Raw genomic sequence first — 19,219 nt, 5'->3', positions numbered from 1 at the left:
GAGCCAGGAAGGCCAGAGGAATGAGTTTGTTAGCACACATGGCAGAGGGGGGTAACAGCAGCATGACACAGGGTATGTGTTTGACGTTCACCAGTTTGTCTTAAAGGTTTTTTTGTCTTATATTTGTAGGATCTACAGCTAGAATATGGTCATGGTCCTCAGTGTGGCTACTTCTTGGGAGCAAATAAGTGAGTAAGCAACAGCATTTTCTGTCTTAAATTCATCTGAGACTGTTCTACTATAAAAATCATAAATGTGCATTCAATGCATTAGCTGAAAGGGATGTAGTTACAATTCCAAATAAATCAGCCAGTTAAAATTCCAAAATCACTTTATTTCTAAAATAATAGTAATTCCAGTAATACAGAATTACAGCACTATTTGGTGAGGCTGTGTTGACCATATTGTTTCTATGGTGCTGTAAGCTTCCTTTTAGAAGATGTTGTCTTGGTCTGGTGGTTAACAAAATGTTCTGCATGATGGGTCCCACAGAGCACAATTTTACCCCATGTAGGGAGCTACCAGTGCTGCACTTGTGACATTGCTTTATACCTTTCTTCATGTTGTGGGACACTAAGAACTTTCAATTACAGATGCTCTAAAAAATAAAACTTACCTGTCTCAGCAAAGTCCTTTTAACTTCATGTTCATACATTTAATAATTCTGTTGTTTTAATCATATGCAATAGCTTTCCATATAATTCTTCCTTTCCACCCAATTTCTTAATTACTTTTATGCATGTCAGAATTGGGATGCCTAGCTGTGCTTTAAAACATTTCTGCATTAAAAAAATGCAGAAAATCGTAAGCATAGAACATGATATTTTTATGCAGTCTTCCAGCTGGGGAAAATACGAATACTGGTATCTTCTGAAATCCTGTTGTTTCTCATCCCTGTGTTTTGTCTGCTATTCCTTCCTGTCTGTGTTTTCAGACAGACACAGAAATGAAGAAGTTCAGAATGTTACAAAAATTAATTGGAGACGAATTAATTTATTCCAGTAGCAGTTTAATCCTCTTGTCAATCTGATTTTTGGTTTTTTTTAATGATTATGGTTTTCTTGGATAGTGTGGATTTGTTTTAAATTGTGTCAAACTAAGACGGCCCTGTCTGTTTTACAGTGCAAGGAACAAGGACCACTGCACTTAATAGCAATAATTAATAAGCGCATATGAAAGTTTGTTGTAAAAAAAAAAAAGGCAGCTGTGTTCATTTGTATGTTGGTGTTGGATGTATGTTCTGAAAGACAGCTGAAATAGTATGCTTTGGATTATATATCGATTAGTTTAGGAGCATTTGCCCTAGCTTTTGATAATTAAGTTTGTGTGCCACAATTGAACTGTGTTCTTATTCTTATTTAATGCTGAAGGAGTCTCTTAAAATCAGTTGAAGAAGAACTGCATCAGCGGTAATTCTATTATTTTTTTTTCTTCTCCCCCCTCCCCGCCCTTGTGTGTTTCAATGTCATTTGTGTGTTGATTTCTTACATCTGTCACAACTAGTTCTGGTTTGTCCCTGTACTTGTTGAGAGGATATGGGAGAGGCTTAGTTGTCTGGATTGCAACTGTGCTTTAAAGGGTAATGATGATAAAAAGCTAAAAGACAGTAAAATTCTGTAAAAGAGTTAGTAGCCCTTGAGCTTAGAATTTTTCACAGTAGCCAAGCTAATTTTAATACAACTCACTCAGCCATAGTACCTTGTTCATTTTCTTAGGGGACATGTGGCACATTTAGAAGATGACGATGCAGATGATGATGCTAAACGGTAAGTCCTTTCTTCTTGTAAAAATAAAGATAAATATAAGCTGATTCTTGAATAGGTGGAGGGAAAAAAATTGAATCATGTTCTGTCCCTGATAGCTCAGGATTCTTTTTCTTCTATAGCATTTTTAAAGATAGAAATTTAATGTTGTTCCAAGGTTACATCACTGGAAGTTTTCATATTCTGTTGATAAACTTGTGATAAATTAGGGGGCAAAAAAGTCCTGTTCCTGGCTTGATACAGTTGTCCTTTTATCTTCTATTATTGAACAAAATCTTGATATAGTTACACTGAGCTGGTAATTTGTCTGACCCCAGTCCCAGTGTCGTCTTCAGAACTGATGACTGTATATTAAAATAAAACTCATTAAAAATACATAATATATATACAGAACTGTCTTCTCTAGATGACTTGAATTTGTCCTGTCTGCATTCTCAGCTGGTAGCATGCTTGTATGGGTTCTTGATCTTAGAACAGAGCTGGCTCCCTTACCACAGAGGGAGCAAGGTTATGTGACTGCAAAGGCAGTATAAATAGGCACCTATTAAATTGTTTATGTTCATAGTAAATTCCACTGGTATAAGTATCCCTGGGCTCCTTTTGATTGACAGATAAGAGCTGAAACAATGTGCAGCCAGTATTTGGAAGTTTACATTCCTAAAATGACATAAAGACCAAAAAGAAAGATGCCACTGTGACAGAAGTCTTGTTAATATTAATGGATAATTCTGAAAGCCGTTGCTTCATACTAGAAACCTGTTAAACGGGCATCTCTTACAGAGAGCCACATACCACCACCACCATCCCTCCCTGAGTTCACTGCTGTTCTTTTATAACGAAGACAGTGGGTTATGTCACTGGAGCATGAAGGACAGCCCCCTTCAAGAAAGATAAAGCTACTGATAGTGTCTGTTGTAATTACATTACACTTGCCTTGTTTAATGATCAACTTCGGAAAACACAAGTATGATTGTTGTTTGACACAAGCAGTACTTAAATACAGTTTTTAGCAGGCTTTATTCCCTTGCTAATTCCATAAGATCTTCATATTTCATTATTAAGCAGTTTTAAAAAGGTGTGACTGATTATGTAGTTCATCAATAATATAAGCTCCTATGTCTTGTCTTTGGGGAGGAGGAGGTTGATAACACTGTTCATTGATTTACTTCCTTGCATTTGGACCAAGCTGAGAACCTGCTTTACTCATAGCTGGATAGACCTGGTAATTATAATTCAGGCTTCTGCACTGTAGGATGTAATGGTCCCCTATAGCTCCATATACTGCCCGCTCCGCTCTGGCAGAAGATGCTCTGGATATCTGCACTGCTGCAAGCCAGCTCAGCTTGGTTCCTTCATCCATACGAACCTCTGGATGGTTTTCGTGTACAGCTCTGTGTCTGCCTGGGTTTTTTTGCTTGTTTCTCTGCCTCCCCCCTCTTGTTTTGTTTGCAGCCAGTATTTTTGACTTCAGTGATGATACAAGGCTTAGAACCTCTTGATCCCTGCTGCCTTGAAGTGTTTGCAGTGATTTCTTTGTTCAGTGCTTTGGGATCCTTGTTCCTCGCACAAGATCCATCAGAACTTTCAAACAGCATTTGGCTTTAGCTGCTTCTGTCGCATTTCTGTGGATTTTCTTTTTCAGGTTAAGTGAGAAAGAACCTGATAGCTTCTGGAGAGGCTCCGATTTGTCTGACCCTAAAGACAGTCACCACCGATGGTCTACCAAAAAAGTCATGTTGTTTTTTACTACTTCCCATATTTCATCCTAGGTACTCTTGCCCTGTGGAGAGGGCCTGAAGGTACTCTTGCCCTACAGAAAGGGCCTGACAGTTTCCTGTAAGCTTACCTCAAGGTGTAAGCCTTGAATATCTCAACCTTGGATCAGACAGATTCTGCATCTGTGCCTTTCCTTTGGGTATCTGCTTGAACCCAAAGCTCTGTTGCAATATGTTGGTTCATCAGCTTGGTCTTGGATATCTTTCTCTGGAGTCCATTGAAGATTCAAAGCTTTTGTTTGACTTATAATCTGTGAGATGGAGTTGCAATTGAAGAGTGCATGTGACATCAATCACTTCTCCCTTCAGATCCAGAACAAAAACAATGAAGCACCTGTGTGCCTTCCAGTCCAAACCTGTGTCTCTGCATGACTGAAGCTGGGTGATTCATAGCAGAGAATTCACATGCTTCAGGGAACAGTATAAAATCCTCTGTCTTTATTTTATATTTTTAATTGGTTTTTTTATTTCTTATGTTCAGCAAAGCTGATGATGCTTGAATTTCCTGGCTGTGGAAACTGGGAAAGCAGAAATTATTGGGGCACTGCCCTGCATGATCAACGGTGACAAACAGTGCATAAACCTTGCTGTTGAAACCAGGGTGCACAGTCCTTTGCACAAATATCTGTCACATTTATGCCAAATCATTGCCTTTTTTGGTTTTTACATTTGGCTGCCCACAAACACTGTGATGGCTGTCTGAGATGCAGGGAAGAATATTAAATAAAATGCAAATGGAGTTTGGACACACTGAGGATTTAAGCTTCTTCCCACGTTATGAAGAGAAGATAATTTCTACCACCATAGCAGCTGAAGTGTACAACGCAGGGTAACCAATTCTCAGATAACCTTTCAGCTTATCTGAAGTAAAAGCAAGTGATAAGATGCCAGGACTGAAACTCCTGAAAAGAATGAAGCAAAGCAACAAGCTGTCGATCTGTAAACAAGCAAACAGCTATCTTAATAGGTTGTTTTCCCAAAACTTTGGAACATAATTTTTAAAAATAAGGAAAATATTTTTGCAAGACTGTAAAGTGTTCACAGCTGCAATCCTAATTTATTTAATGGAACTAATTTTCTGTTCCAAAAGATTAGGAAGTAGGACAATGCGTAAGAGTTTTTAAAAACATAAAAATTCGGCATTTAGGATTATTTTTTTTCAATGCAGCATGTTATTTAAAACATAGAATCAGCAGAGGAAAAGTGCTCTTGATGCTTCCACTTTCTTGCTTCCTGCTAATATCTTGTACTGTTGAGCCAAGCTGTTGAATTGTTCTTGCATTAAAAAATTGTAATACCCAAGACTTCTGTGAAAAAAAAAAAACTCATGGAAGAAAAGACACACCAAACCAACCCAGACAGTAGGCTGTCCACTGCAGGTAGAATTTGCTTTCATGTGTAAGGCTCTTCTGAAGAAGTCAGTGGTAAATTTTTCAAGGAATGGTATTCATCGGTTTTCTTTTAACTCCCCTTAGCCCTGTATACCTACAGTTGGCCCTTTAGAAAAGCTCACTAAATCTTTCTCCTTTCAACAGATGAAATAGCAGGCCAGCTCTGCATCTCCCTACTTTTTTCTGCATGAGTATGTGCATCTCCAACAAAGCAGTTCATGTCACTTTGTGCTCTCTAGGGAGGATCTTGATACTTGAGTTTGTAGATAGTATCTGTGGTATGCAGAGCAATAACAAAACGTTTGAAAATATTCATGATGCAGCTATTTGGATATAATACTGCTGTTGACAAGTTGATGGTGTTTGTATGGCGTTTAAAAAATCCTGTATCTTCTTTAACACTTCAGTGCCAGATTCGAAGAGCTACACTGGATAATGATCTGTTTTCTTTCTTTTCATTATAGTGCTACTATGAAACCTAAAGTGCCACCTCCTTTACCACCAAAGGTAAGTGAGGGGGATTTTGTTGCCCAGAATAAAAGGGCACTTTAAATAAACAAATGCAGAAGCGTCTAAATGACTGTACTGATGGTTCTGTCACTTGAGCAATGGCTTGAAGACTTAAATCAAGTTTTAAGTCAAGGGTATATCTAGAGGTCTGACCTCTGTGTTTGTAGCCTTTAATTGCAAATCTGCATGAAGTCTTGCACTGTAGGGTGTTTCAGTGTGAAAGTTCTGATTACACTTCTGATATTTTGGGAGGGATAAATTGGGTAGGTAAAAAATTTAGTGCCACGAGTAATTATTAATAAGGAGCTGCCAAATAAAGCATCTGCTTGCTAACTTTTGGAATTAAAATTTTTTTATGTCTAAATGGTATCTTCAGAGGAATACCTGTATCAAGTTAGGTTTTGCATGCTGGCACTTAAAGAGTAAGTGAATCTTTTCACACTGAAGTTAACTTAATATGAGCAAAGATAAAAACAAAAAAAACTTTTTTTTTTTTACCCTCTGGCTGTTCGTTTCCAGGGCAAAAACTGCAGGTTTGATGACTTGCCCACCTGCGCTCTCTTGCCTAACTAAGGATTTTACAAGCAGCATTAGTTCAGCCTGCATGTAAACAATGTTGCTCTTTGTGGTTATATCTCCTATTTGGGACTCTTCACACAAAGTCCTGGCTGTATCTTTGAATGTTTCCTGGTTTCTCCTTAAATGTCTTGTTTGGTTATCTGTAGTCACAAACTGGCATTTTGACATGTGCAGTAATTGTTCAATGCTGTACTTGAATACGACGATTTTGAATCTGTCCTTTGTCAATAACAAGGTTTGTTTTTTGAAGGAAATCTGCATGGCAGAACATGATGCTTTACCAATTTACTTGTGAAAATTCCACGATCTAAGTATTGCATGTGTTGGGTTTTTTTTTTCTCATTGAGAAGTAGGATGGATGCTTTGAATCTTTTTTCATTACGTTTTTATTATTACTGTCTTTTCCAGCCTAAATCCATCTTTATCCCCCAAGAAACTCATTCTTCTGAAAATGATAATCAAGGAACAATCAAGAGATGCCCAACATCAGAGAGTCCAGCGAAGTCTGCATGTCAGGTTCCACCCAGACCACCACCTCCTCGGTTACCTCCACAGAAATCTAATGCTTTAGGTAATAAATGTGACATCAAGAAGTATACAAATATTTCTTAAATAATCTGATGTGATTTTATTTCTATGTCCTCACCTATGCACACATTAAAACACTGTGGTAATTTTTCTGTGGTGGGCAAGTAACAGTGCATGAAAGCCCCAATACATGAAGAAAGTGTGCTTAACTCTTAAGAAGGTTAAATATACCTTCTAGTAAACTCACTGACACAATTCCTGTTGATACCATTGGTGACACAATTGCTTTTCTAAGCAACAGGCTTGTAATGTAGTGTCACAGGGATTTAAAAAAAGTTTTCCTGTATGTAGGTTTCTGATTCTGGCCCTGTGTGTCAGCTGCTGTTTTCATTTGACCTGTCAAGAATAGAGGTTTGCTTTCAAAATTTGCTTTATATGTAATGAACTGAGTTGGGTAGTATAGGAGGTAATTGTGTTTGCTGTTTGCTCAGGCTGTTCTTTTTATGCTTTTGTTGAAGTCTGAAGCTTTGAGAGTTCTCGTGGACTGGCTTGGTTTAAGGAAGCTTAATGTCTGACTCTTAATTGATACCTTGCTGTCTCTTCCTTGCTACATATTTAGTACTGCAGTTGATGCGTTACAGATTTGATTGTAACGCTTAAGCATCCAGTGTGAAGACATGCCTCAAGGGTATTTATAAAGAATTGATAATTGAAGTGTTAGATATAGCCATGTTTTTCTTTAAATATGTTAAATAAGTTTTCCCCCCTAATTGTGACTGCGTCCCTTTCTATGTCAACAATAGACTTGTTACAGTAATTACTAAAAGCCAGGAACTGAGATTGAATGTGACTAGATGGTTACACGTGCACATGTAGGAGCATAACATGCTTCACAAATAAATCAGCATATTGGAATGTGTTCTGACATAAGTGGAAGTTTGGGGCCTTCAGAATTGTTTTTAGGCCAGACTGCTTGTTGAGTTCAAGGTAGAACACATTTTTAAATACGATTCCTTCTAGGTAATGGAGTCACTTCTGTACAGTTAAATGGTGAAAAAGAGGGATCACCACATCAACAGAATGAAGTTAGAGACACTGATTTTTCAAGGAAAGAAAAGAAGGAATTACTGGTAGGTATTTAAGCTTCTAGGTGTTATTTTAAAGTTGTCTCAACTGTTCTACATGTGCAATGAAAAGGGGCGGGTACACTCTTATACTGGATAGTGTCTTGTTTACTTTGAATCAAAGCACAGTTTTGCTAGATCATCCAGTTGTGATACAGTGTTAAACTGAGGTTTGAGTCAGTATTTAATTTTCATCAGAAACTAACGTAATCATGGATATACAAGATTTACTTGTTTGTATTCACATACCTGAGAGACATGTAACAAGAGGGAGATAACCGCAAGAAAGGTGTAATGTGTTGTACTGAGCAATGACTGTTTAAGTAAATGAGGAAATTAATGAATATGCTGCCACCTGATGGCTTGCTGGAGGATTTGACTGGCCCCGGGAAAGGAGATGGATTGCAGTTCCCAAATGAGTCCTACTCCTAGCCCAGATGTAAATATACAGGCTTTTTGGTATTTGGGGCAGAAAAATGGAGAAATGTAGATTGAGGGTCCAGTTGGGCAAGCTGCTGGTCCCTAGAGCTCTGGGTTTTCAGGGTTTAGCAGCCTGAGCTGTGTGTCAGGCTTGAACTACATATACTCATGTAAAGTTGCACTCATGGAGAGAAGTGGTTTCACACTGTGTAATCTGATTCAGCTGTGAGCTGAGGAAAGGGAATACTCCTGTGCCCCCTTTTCTTCTACCAAGTGAGTTTTTCTATCAAAGCAGCAGTTGGCTTCGAGTGGTCATTATTATTATGAAGCCAAAGTGGGAATATGAGATAGGAGAGAGTGGATCCTCTGTAGGTAGACTAAATGTAACATGAAACTGCACTCTATGGGGGCCTCTTCTAATGATGAGGTTGGAAATGTTGCTCTTTTGAGAGAAGTGAAGAGGAGATAGAGCAGAAACATTGTGTGTATGATTGCTTTAAGGGAATGCCAGTAATACTGGCAGTACTTTGGAAAATAAAATTTCCTGAAGTGCTCCGAATTTGGCATTTGCAGTTGTGTGTTGGGAGTTTCCAGTGTTACCTGTAAAATACATTTCGTTGGAAGCATGTTTTTACTAGGAGAAATTGATACTGATATGGGAAAGTGGGTCTAGTATTGACTAATAAGAGTTTTATGCTGCTGTAATATTGAACAGTTGAGCAATTGCTGCAATATTGCTTAGACTTTGTATTGCTGGATATGGCATTCTTTCAGGCATCACTGTAATGGGAAAAAGTTGTGCAATAGACGATGCAGATATTCCCTGAGGAGATATTAGGGAATCACAGTAGAGGTTTTAATGAAAGAAAATTATACTGATAGGTAGTGGTGTGTAGCCACTAGAGACATGTGGTTAGAAGCTCATATAGAATTACGGAAGTGTTGGTTGGAAGGGGAGGTCACTAGTCTAACCTCATGCTTAAAAATGGGACTGTAGCCAAAGCTCAGCCAGCTTTCAGATCTAGTGCATGTGGCATTGGACACAGCAGAGTGTCCCAGTTAGATGCCTAGTGTCTTCCATTTAGCATAGTATAGAGATATACAACACAACTCCATTGTCTTAAATCTGCAGGGAGTGTTTTATATTTATTTGTTATGCAGACAGAATTATTGGCTTTTTCTTTTCTCCTAGTATAATTATGCTCAATTATATATCAAGTGCTTTTAACAGCATTCTGAAATAAGTTTTTACACTTGTATTTTGATTATGCTGTAATGTAGGGAGAGAATATGCTGTTAATGCATATGTGTGCATCAGAGTGTAAACAAACTTAACTTTTGTTTTCTAGAAACCACTTAGTAATGGCCTTCCTCCCACACCTAAAGTACATGTGAGTATTACTGAGTCATACAAATGCATGTTGGAAGCAGGATATGTTTTCTTACTAAAGCTGAGAAAGTGCGTCTTTTTGAATGTTTGTAGTATTTTTTTTAAATTATAAAAGTCAGTATCTCTTAGAAGTGTTAAGCCACAGGTATGGTACTTCAGAAATCACCCTTGATTGGTGGGGGTTTTTATGGGTTTTTTTGCTCTTGAAGTAAATTTTGGAAGGTTTTTTGTTTGCTTGCTTCATTAAAAAGTGAATGAGAGTTCTGTGACTAATATCACAGAAGTACTTTCAGTGTACTGGAAGTACTAACTGGTCTGAGGGGCTGATGCCTCTCAGGAATTGCAAATAGCTCCAAGTTTATGCTGTGCAGCTATAGGTTTCAAAACTTCTAAAGATAGGATTCATAGATGCCTTAGGGCTGGAAATAATTGTTACAAACATCTGTGTGTACCTTCATAACATAAAGCAAACTAGAATTTAATTGTAATGTCTGCATGGGCTTGTTACTGTGCTTTTACGTAGCATCGCGATCAGAAGAGCCAGTCTTTCCTTTCTTCTTGGCCATTTGTTTCTGCCCTCACCACTCTCCTTCTTGAGTGCTGGCACATGCATTTGTGTAGTTGTGCTGTGCACAAAATGGTGGATTAATCTGATTTTAAACTAAGCTTTTTGCTACATTACTGCTAAGCCAGAACAGTTTCTTGTCTTTAGATAAGAAAATAAAATTGCTAAAAGGATTTGTAAGTGCAAATGGTATTACTTTTTGCTTCCTGCCCACTTTAGAGAAGCAGGACAGTTGTTTCATCCCAACTGTTGCCTGAGTGGACCAGCAAGGGAGATGAAACTTTCCTGAAACACCACTGGAATGCCTTGTTTTTTCATACAGAATGGCTGGAAAATACTGAGTCCGGACTCAGTAGATACCATGCTTCTGTTCCTTAGAAGTGTAATCTGTCACATAAATGCACAGGATTGTTCCAGAGCTCTGAATTCTTGATATGTTTAGCATCATTTATTGAGGTTAATCCTGCTTTAATAAAGTAAATAACAAGCTAAATGGATGAGCTAGGAGTGCACACTTTAAACTAGTGGATGACAGAAATTTGGAAGCACTCCTAGCACTGAAAAGAACTGAATCATCGTGAGGAATGGGGAAATATGATAGATTTGGTGACTAGAATGAGAAAAAGGCTAGAAAATAACTAGCTCAAAATGAAGTAATACATGTTGAACTTTTGCCACAAACTTCCAGAACTGGCCATCAGAGAATGACTTTGAGTTGCTAATGAAGCTGTAAAAAGAGACTGACTAAAACAGGAAAACTTCTGTAGCTGATCAAATGAATCTTTGGGTATTGGACTGCTCTCTGCGTGTTCATGCATATTTGTAGTGCACTGATTCTCTGGTTCTCCTGGTCCTCGGGTTAGAAACTTTCTCCTCTCTTCTTCCCTCATCACACCTCACCTTTTATGTACAACAAACTTTATAACCTTCCTGTTAAGTGTTGAAGACCAATCTGGCACTTACACGTTCCTCGCTGCCTGCTGTCTCCATGAGTTGCCAAAAAATGAAATTTTGGGTAGGGAAGGGTTTTTTCTCCAGGTCATTTGGATTACTGGACTTGTTACTTTTCTGTGTTGTGGAGCATGTTTTGCATCCTACCATCACCTGGGAATCTTACTTACCAAATACTCTGCTACTGCAAGTAAAACAGTATTTCAGTCTCTTCTGTTCTTTTTCTGTGGTATGTCATTGTTCCGATTCTTGTTTGTTTGGGTTTGGTGTTTTTATTGATTTATTTGTGGTTCTTCAGTATGTTGCCAAGTGGTATGAAGTGTTTTGCATTCTTACTGTCCTCTGAAATATTTAGATGTTCTGTATGCATGCTTGCCTGTAACTCTAGAGATTGTGTTCACCCTTCTTAATAACCCAGTTTGGTAGTGTGTTTTTACCTGCTGTTTTAGGTGGCTTGCAGCACAGGGACACCTATTAGATCTTGCCAATGAGGGAATGTCCAGCCTGCTGAAATTCCATTGAGGTTTAAATGCCTCCATGGCAGCAGTTAAATCAAGCAGCCTGGCTTCAACCCTTTCTTGCATGTTTCTGGGTGTTTTTTTTTTCCCCCACTAGCAGCTCAGTTTAATAATATGTCTGATTCTCAGCTGTATCCTTGAGATTTGTTTGATACTTAGAGATGATACCCTCAGGCTCTGTTTACCCTTCTGAGGCATTTGTCAGTGGCATCTTGGCTCTGCAGGCTTCTTGGAGACCAGGGCTGAGAATGGCCAGAGGAAAATGGCTAGTCTCCTCTGATATCCTCCTCCTTTTTTATCTAGCTTATCACTGCAGAGCTCAGCTAAGGTCTTAGCAGTGAGCACAGCTTCTGTCCACGGTGCAGCATCTCTCTTCAGTGCTTGGAAAGGGTCAAGGAGAATGGCATAGCTGGTTACAGGAGCAGCAGAAACAGCAGTATTCTAGGAGATCAGTGCTTCAAGTGTCATTTGGTATTTTCTGTTGAGTGCCTTTCAGTACCCTGCACACTTGGGAAGAGGCTTCCATAAAACCACAAAAAAAGCCCTTTATTGTTGGTGGATTGGGTTTTTTCCTTTTTTTTTTTTTTTTTTTGTGTGTGTGTGTCATCCCTCCTTCAGACTTCTTCCTGTGAAGATACCTGCAGAAGGATCATCTCATTGTCTAGCAAGCAGCCACCTCCTGTCTTGGTACTCGGACTTCTACAGCAGTACTAGCAGTGCTGAAGTCCTTTCCCCTGTCTTTGTGCAGTGGGGTCTTTCATGTTTTGCTGATTACCTTAATAAATTTGATTCTTCCCTCACATCAGTATATATGAACAATCTCATGGACTTCATTATAGTGAGAGTGAGAGATGTCCGAAGCACAAAGAAGGATCTAATTTCTGCTGCTTCTCATTTTAAAGGGCTAATTATGAAGTTATTTTTCTTTTCTTATTAAACTAAACTGTGTTCAGAAATCACTAAAATGTGTACAGACTTTCTTACGCAGCAACAGGTTAACAAAAAAAAATTGTCCAAATGTTAACACAAAAGCTATTTGGTTAATTCAGTTTATAGTTTGATAATTCACAAAGTATTAATATAAAGTGAAAGTCTTGCCATTCTGTAGCTGTATTACAGAGTGTATAGCTTTGTGTAAAGGTGACACCTGCTTATAGTCAGGATGGCAACCCTGACCTATGATTTCTTGTTGTGTTTGACCATCATTTGATAAATAATGTTTCACTTCACTAATTGCTGTTTACTTCTGCATCATCTACAGTACTATTGATCACCTCTTGTTTCTTAACAAAATAGGATGGTTAGTTATTTTGTTGATGTTTAAGGAGAAAGGAGAAAGCCCTGGCATGTGCTTTTATGTAATCTTAGAGCAAATTTACGAAGTGTTCTTATAAATACCTACAAATCCTTGCATTTCACTAGGGGCAAGATGGCGAGCTTGATTATATTATACTATGCAAAACACTTCATAGTTAAACTGAGTTTATTAGTGTTATGCTGAACAAGGAGTCTACCTGAGGTTTCCCGTTGGGAAGCAATCAATATTGAAAATAAGTTAATTCGAAACAACTAATAGAGAATCTGAGGCTAAGATTTTGTCTCTTGCGTGACCTAGCATTTTATTTTAAATGTGTGAAATACAGCAAGAATGAAGTTTCTCTGAGACTTTCTAAAGTTACACAATTCAGGAACTGTTTTCAGGTTGTTCACCTTTTTTAGTAAGTGTGTGCTTAGATTGCTAATTTAAGAGCAAATTCTGAAGTGCTGTTTGTGGAATGTTTGTTCAGAAAGTCTTATGCACAAAGGAAAAATCACTTTAAAAAAAATTCCTTTGTCAACTTGTCTGCATGAGATTATCTTCCCATGTGGCAAATGAAAGTACTCGTAACCTTTTTTTATTATCTCAGGTAAAAATAATTCTATTGGAAATGTCACATTTTAATTTTTCATACATATATTTTTAATTGGTTTTGCTTCTACAGATGGGTGCTTGCTTTTCAAAGGTTTTCAATGGCTGTCCATTAAAAATTCATTGTGCAACATCATGGATAAATCCAGATACAAGAGGTAGTGTATTACCTATATTTTACCCATGTTGTCCTCTCCTTGGATTTCAAGAGGGCTTAAATGAGCAAGACAATTCCTTTTACAATACACATTATTGTAAAATAGGTTTAGTCATATAAGCAGAAGTTCTTTAATTACAACTGCTCTCTGAAGTTCAGTGTTGGGTTTTTTTAATTACATTAAGATATGTGGGACATAGATTTCAGCTTTGCTTAAAAAGAATAAATTGCATATCAATGGTAAAAAGTATTTTGCTTGTTTTTAATTCGAGACTCTTCTCAACATTTTAGTCCAAGATGCCACTCATAATTTATTTTTGAAAATCTGACTGCTGGAGGACCTAGTTGAGATTGATTTACTTAGAATTCAGATGATTATTAATAATTTATTTCCCCCTAAATCTTTCTGGTACTACAGGTTTCTGCAACTCTGTTTTTGCGTGTATTTTAGTACTTTATAGCCTGGTGGAAGGGATAATTGGTAACATTGCACTCATGTTGCGTGCAGTTTCACCTTTTGATGATAGGCTGTATAGACATGAGTAAGCCAGAAAATACTGAAGTTTTTTTGAAATTTAAATTGCAGAAGTCAATCTTTTGCTGTTCGCATCTTCGCAATATAAGATGTCTGTCTTGTTTGCATGCCTAAATGCAATTCAGGATATTAATTATGTTCACAAGTGAGGCACTCCCAAAGTACTGACAAAACACTCCAGTCAATACTGCTGTTGAAGTACTCCAAAAGAAGGCTATGAATATGTCACAAAAAATATGGAAATGTCTAAGTAGGATGATCTGTATATGAGGAAATTATTCACATGAATTCTTGCTTGTATGTGTATCACTGCTGTTTTTTATTCCAATTGTTAGTTGCAAGAAAGACTGATCTTTCCTAATGTCTTAAAACAGCCCCATCCACAAACTTAAGCTTCCTTAGCAAGATTAATTTTCCATGCTTTCAAACACCATAACTGTTATAGGTTGGTTTGTTTCAATATGTATAACTTTTTTTGAAGTCTTTTTTTGGTAAAGAGCTGCATACTCTTACAAAAAAACACACCTTTCCTAAATCAGGATAGCTAGATTATTTTTTTTTGTGTTTGCAGATCAGTACTTGATATTTGGTGCAGAAGAAGGTATTTACACACTGAACCTCAATGAACTTCATGAAACATCAATGGAGCAGGTATATTTCTGTTTTGATGTTTTGGAAAAAAAGTAGGTCTTTGCCACTTTTTTTAGCCACTTGGATAAATGTTGTACAGTCCTTGTAGAAATTTCTTTACTACAGTTACATAAGCACTAGCAACTCTGAGAATTACCTTAAATGTTTACTACGGAGGATACCTTTCAGTCATGTTTAAGTTTTTTGTAGGCTAAACCTTGTCTAAGTAGATTTGCCTCTATCAATGTGTTGAAATTCAATTGCAGTGTATTGTCCTACACTTAAATGGTTTATTAAATAGTGTGGAATTTCCCTGATATATTTTGGATGAAAGTTTCTGTTTTCTTTAGAGCTTTGTAACAAGACAGAGTATTTGCAACAAACATGGGAAGCAGGGAAGGGAAGGAGTTCCTTCATACACAGTTTCATTTTTTGGTCTTAAAAGCAGCTTTGCTGATGAGACTCAGCTTACTGAACCCAGTTAAAACTCTGTCTTTGCAAATTCTTATTAGTATTTTTTTTGAGGTAGTACTGGGGAGGGGGAAATGCCAGTTGCAGGCTTTTCTGTATGGTGTCTTCTCCAGCTCTTTTGTTAACCTCTAAGAGACTCGTTTTCTTTCCTGCCTTCTCCCTAACTTAGGGAGCTGTGCATCTGCCATCAAGATGGAGGAAATTGCAAGGACAGCCTTCACACTGTAAGCTGGAGGCACTGGTGTTTGTTCATCTTCCAGGGTCTAGACGTTGTAGATATGTCTGTGTTAAGAAGAAGGCCTAAACTAGCTTGCACTGAGCTCCGTGTAACCCATATTCATACTGGTGCTTGAGTTAGCTAGTTTAAGCTTAGCTCAGATACCTTTCTGCTGCTACACTGCAGTTGTAAAACCTAGCCTGAGAATGTCACTAATACAGTACATGTTGTAGGCCAAGTAGACAAAGGAAAGTTTTGTTTGGTGGTTTTTTTTTTTTCTTTTGGGTTTGGTTTTTCTTTCTTCTTTTTTTTTCCGCTTGTTTTTTTTAATTGGCAGGGAAAGCAGTGCAGTGTAATTCATGCTCTCATATCCATCCTTGTTTTCTTTAAGCACCATGTTCTGTAGTGCATTGCCTAGTGAGCTTTTCGGGAAGTGTTTTAATAAGCACTTGAGACAAGACGAGATGCTTGTGAAAACAGCCAGTTGTGTGGCACATGAGCGATGGTTCAAACAACCTGCAAATCTGAAATATTGCTATTCTTGTCTAATCCTCAGATCCAAACTAAGTCACAATATGCTTATGCTGCTACAGAAGGTCAATCAAACGTGTACATTAAATTTGGATACAACCAGCCTGGTAGATTATTACTACTGTAGGTTTTTCTTACAGTGTGTTTAGGTTATGAGAAGACTTCAGGAATAGATGTGCACCCTCTGTGCTAACCATTCATTCCATTGTTATTTATGATAACAGGCAATAGGGGTTTAATAACACTTCCAAGTTCTGTGTGTGACTTCATTGTTTACTCTCTAGGTCTGATACAATTCAGTATAAAAGCGAAAGTAGTATCCTTGGTTATTTTTCACTACGTTATACTTCACTAATGGACAAAGCAGAAATAACATACATTTCCAGGAGTTAGCACAGCTTCAAAATTAATCTCTCGCTCTTTGGCAGAAAAATCTTTCCATTTACAGATCTCTTCAAATTTTTCTAATAAACTAGCAGTGAGGGGGTGGTTGGTTGTTTGTGGTGATTTTTTCTTTGGATGGGGGTTTTTTAAGAGCAAAAGTAATGTCCTCCTGAGTGATCTGCCTAGACTAATAGTCTTACTTCCTGAAGTGGCAGTAGGAAATGCCCATGAGCTTGGCTGCTGGCTGTTCCCCTCAGGCTCCACTGCAGTCATTGAATCAAGGATGTTGGAGGATCCCTGTGTATTTGCTGTTTGTGTCCAGTTATGGACCTGTTGAACATGAGTATGTCTAATCCCTTGTTTACACTGTTGATATGTTCTTCCTCCATGACCTCTGGCAACAAGCTCCAGAAGTTATGTGATGGAGGGGAGAAAAACCACTTTTTTTTTTTTTAAAGGTTGTCTTGCTGGTTTCAGCCTCATCTTTCTAGTAATTGTGGGATTTGGCAAATAACACTTCTGTCTTGACCATTTGTTGCATTCCTTGACCGCTTAAGTAAAATGTGTAATCATATGTATATGGAGAGTCCCTTCAAGTGCCAGTTTTAATTGTTTCAAGAGATTTGAACTATCACAGGCTTTAGAATGGCTGTGGTTTGTTAAGCATGATTTGTTTACTGAAGTTTATGTTGTTAAACTTTTCACCTTTGAAGGAGAAAGTTTGGTGGCTTTTTAAATTTTTTTTAAAGATTGATTGATCTTTATAATGCAGTCTTGTGGGCTAGTTATAGTATACTTGAAGACATGAATATAAAACATGATAATTGTCTAAATGTTAATGTGTGTGTTAAATAGTGTGTGACACTAAGATTTACTCTGAATTAACTCTGGAATCCAGGTGAAAACTACTTGGCTTAAGCTAATTTCTGCTATAAAAAGCAAGTCAATGTTAATTTTGTCCTGTCATCCATGCAGATGTTAATTGACCAACTTAACGTGCTCTTGTTTTGTGCATGTCAGACTGAATGCTTTTCTTTCTTTTTTTCCTTCCCTTTATCAGCTATTTCCTCGAAGGTGTACATGGCTATATGTCATGAACAATTGCTTATTATCAATATCTGGTAAGTTACTGTGCTATCTTTGAGTGATAGTGCTGATAAACATTTGGTTTCATATTTCAAGTGTGGGTTTGTTTCCTAATTTCCAGGTAAAGCTTCTCAGCTTTATTCCCATAATCTGCCAGGACTCTTTGATTATGCAAGGCAAATGCAAAAGTTACCCGTTGCTATTCCAGCACATAAACTCCCTGACCGAATACTTCCCAGGTAAATACACATCATCAGGTATATCAGAATACTTAATTCTGGGAGTTCAGGATATGTTTGTGGAGTGCTGTTCACAGGTTGTCATGAATAACTCAGATGAGCTTTAATCAGAGGGTGGACCACTACATTTACACAAATCAAGATGTGAATACTGGAGAAATAGAAATTAGGGTTTTGGTACATCATACCTTCTTGTGATGAAGCCTTTTGTTTCTGTGCATAGCTCTTTTCAGGTATAGTCTAGTATGCTAAATCCTGGCTGTACTTGATGCTAAACAAAATCTAGGGTCAGTATTGTATCTGTGATATTTCAGACAAGTAGAAATGGTGATCTTATGTTAGTTACTCTGGGCACTATCTTTCCCACTTTTTTTTTTTTAATAGAATGGAATGTGTCATCTTTTACTGCAGAGGGAATGGGCTAGCTCATGGGTTATTTTGAAAGCTGGGAAGAGTAGAACTGGACTACAGATTTGGCATTCATCATTAGCTAGTCTTTTTTTACAGGCCAGTGTAGAAGGTACTTTTTGTCCCCGGATGCCTACAGCACATTGTGCATGCAATCCCTCCAACTTTATTTACTAACAAATGCATGCAAAATCCCAGAGACTGGGTACAGTGCTGGCTGCCAGATGAGCCTTAGGACCCCATTCAAGTCCAAGAGGAGGAGGCAGCGATGCTAATCTAGTTTTCAGAGAAACTTTTGAATCTTAAAGTGGGTAGTGAATCACTGCTTCTTCTCATATAATAGGCTTTCTGTTAGGAAGTTGTATTGTGGAAGACCTGGTTCTCTGCTACCTTTGGTTCTATTAACAGCCTATTAACATTTAATTATTGGATTCAGGAAGGGCTTCTTGTTCAGTCATCTGTAAACATAGTGGTGCAATACTTGTCTGAAAATTGTGTTCTTAGAGGTTAAATCTGAATTACCTAGAAGATAATCTATGCTTTGAATTGCTGTCTTCTGTGTGCCTGCACCACTGTTCTGCACCTCTCTCTTCCAAACTAACTTTGGCTGGGTGGCTTCGGCTTGAGGACTGCATCAGCAGTGGACTGATAACTGTAATTACCATGAGGCTCATGTGAGGGAAACCTTCAGACTACATTCAGCCTGGAATGACACCTCACCTAAGTTTGCAGCGGGCTCAGAAAATTTCTTGTCCTATCATGTCATTTCCCAAGAAAAATGTAGCACAACCTGAATGTGCAAGTGCCAAGTCAGTCACTCAAAGGCAGAAGAGATTCATTTAAGTAATCTGTTTTGCTGTTTTATCCCTTGCTGTAAGGCATCAGGGTAGTAACATTTAGCCAGGTGGGAGAAGTACATTTGAAATATGTAGAAGAGCATAATTTTTTTCCTACCAGACCACAAAGTGTATTCTTCAGCAAGTTCCTGGATACCATGATGAGTGCTACATGAAGAATGTAGGTATGTTAAAAGCAAAGTTTTCAGCAGGGAAAATGCAAAGCAAAACAGAATTTGGGATAACTTGTGAGGTTCATATATACATCTGCAAAAAGCTCAATTTATGATTCTTGGTAGGCA

At 37.9% G+C, this 19,219-nt stretch overlaps 1 protein-coding gene across 10 annotated transcripts in view; it reads left to right on the top strand.

Annotated features, from left to right (window-relative positions):
* The window catches only part of MAP4K3 (mitogen-activated protein kinase kinase kinase kinase 3), an 84,553-nt gene that overhangs the window by 48,917 nt on the left and 16,417 nt on the right, over window positions 1-19,219 (top strand). For 7 of the 10 annotated variants that reach the window (XR_008822486.1, XR_008822487.1, XM_056342633.1 and 4 more), the window contains 11 exons: window positions 130-188; window positions 1,371-1,409; window positions 1,716-1,766; window positions 5,394-5,436; window positions 6,427-6,589; window positions 7,567-7,676; window positions 9,440-9,481; window positions 13,497-13,581; window positions 14,687-14,766; window positions 17,409-17,469; window positions 17,556-17,673. Coding sequence is in view for 8 of the 10 variants with exons in the window: in XM_056342633.1 (XP_056198608.1) it covers window positions 130-188; window positions 1,371-1,409; window positions 1,716-1,766; window positions 5,394-5,436; window positions 6,427-6,589; window positions 7,567-7,676; window positions 9,440-9,481; window positions 13,497-13,581; window positions 14,687-14,766; window positions 17,409-17,469; window positions 17,556-17,673 (851 nt within the window). In the remaining 2 variants the exon portion in view is untranslated. The remainder of the gene's footprint in view (window positions 1-129; window positions 189-1,370; window positions 1,410-1,715; window positions 1,767-5,393; window positions 5,437-6,426; window positions 6,590-7,566; window positions 7,677-9,439; window positions 9,482-13,496; window positions 13,582-14,686; window positions 14,767-17,408; window positions 17,470-17,555; window positions 17,674-19,219) is intronic. The other 3 variants (XM_056342635.1, XM_056342632.1, XM_056342631.1) reach the window with 2 other exon arrangements.

The sequence above is a fragment of the Falco biarmicus genome, chromosome 6, assembly GCF_023638135.1.
Source record: "Falco biarmicus isolate bFalBia1 chromosome 6, bFalBia1.pri, whole genome shotgun sequence".
Classification (NCBI taxonomy): domain Eukaryota; kingdom Metazoa; phylum Chordata; class Aves; order Falconiformes; family Falconidae; genus Falco; species Falco biarmicus.
Note: the sequence above shows the minus strand (reverse complement) of the source record. Positions and strands in the feature narration are given on the sequence as shown.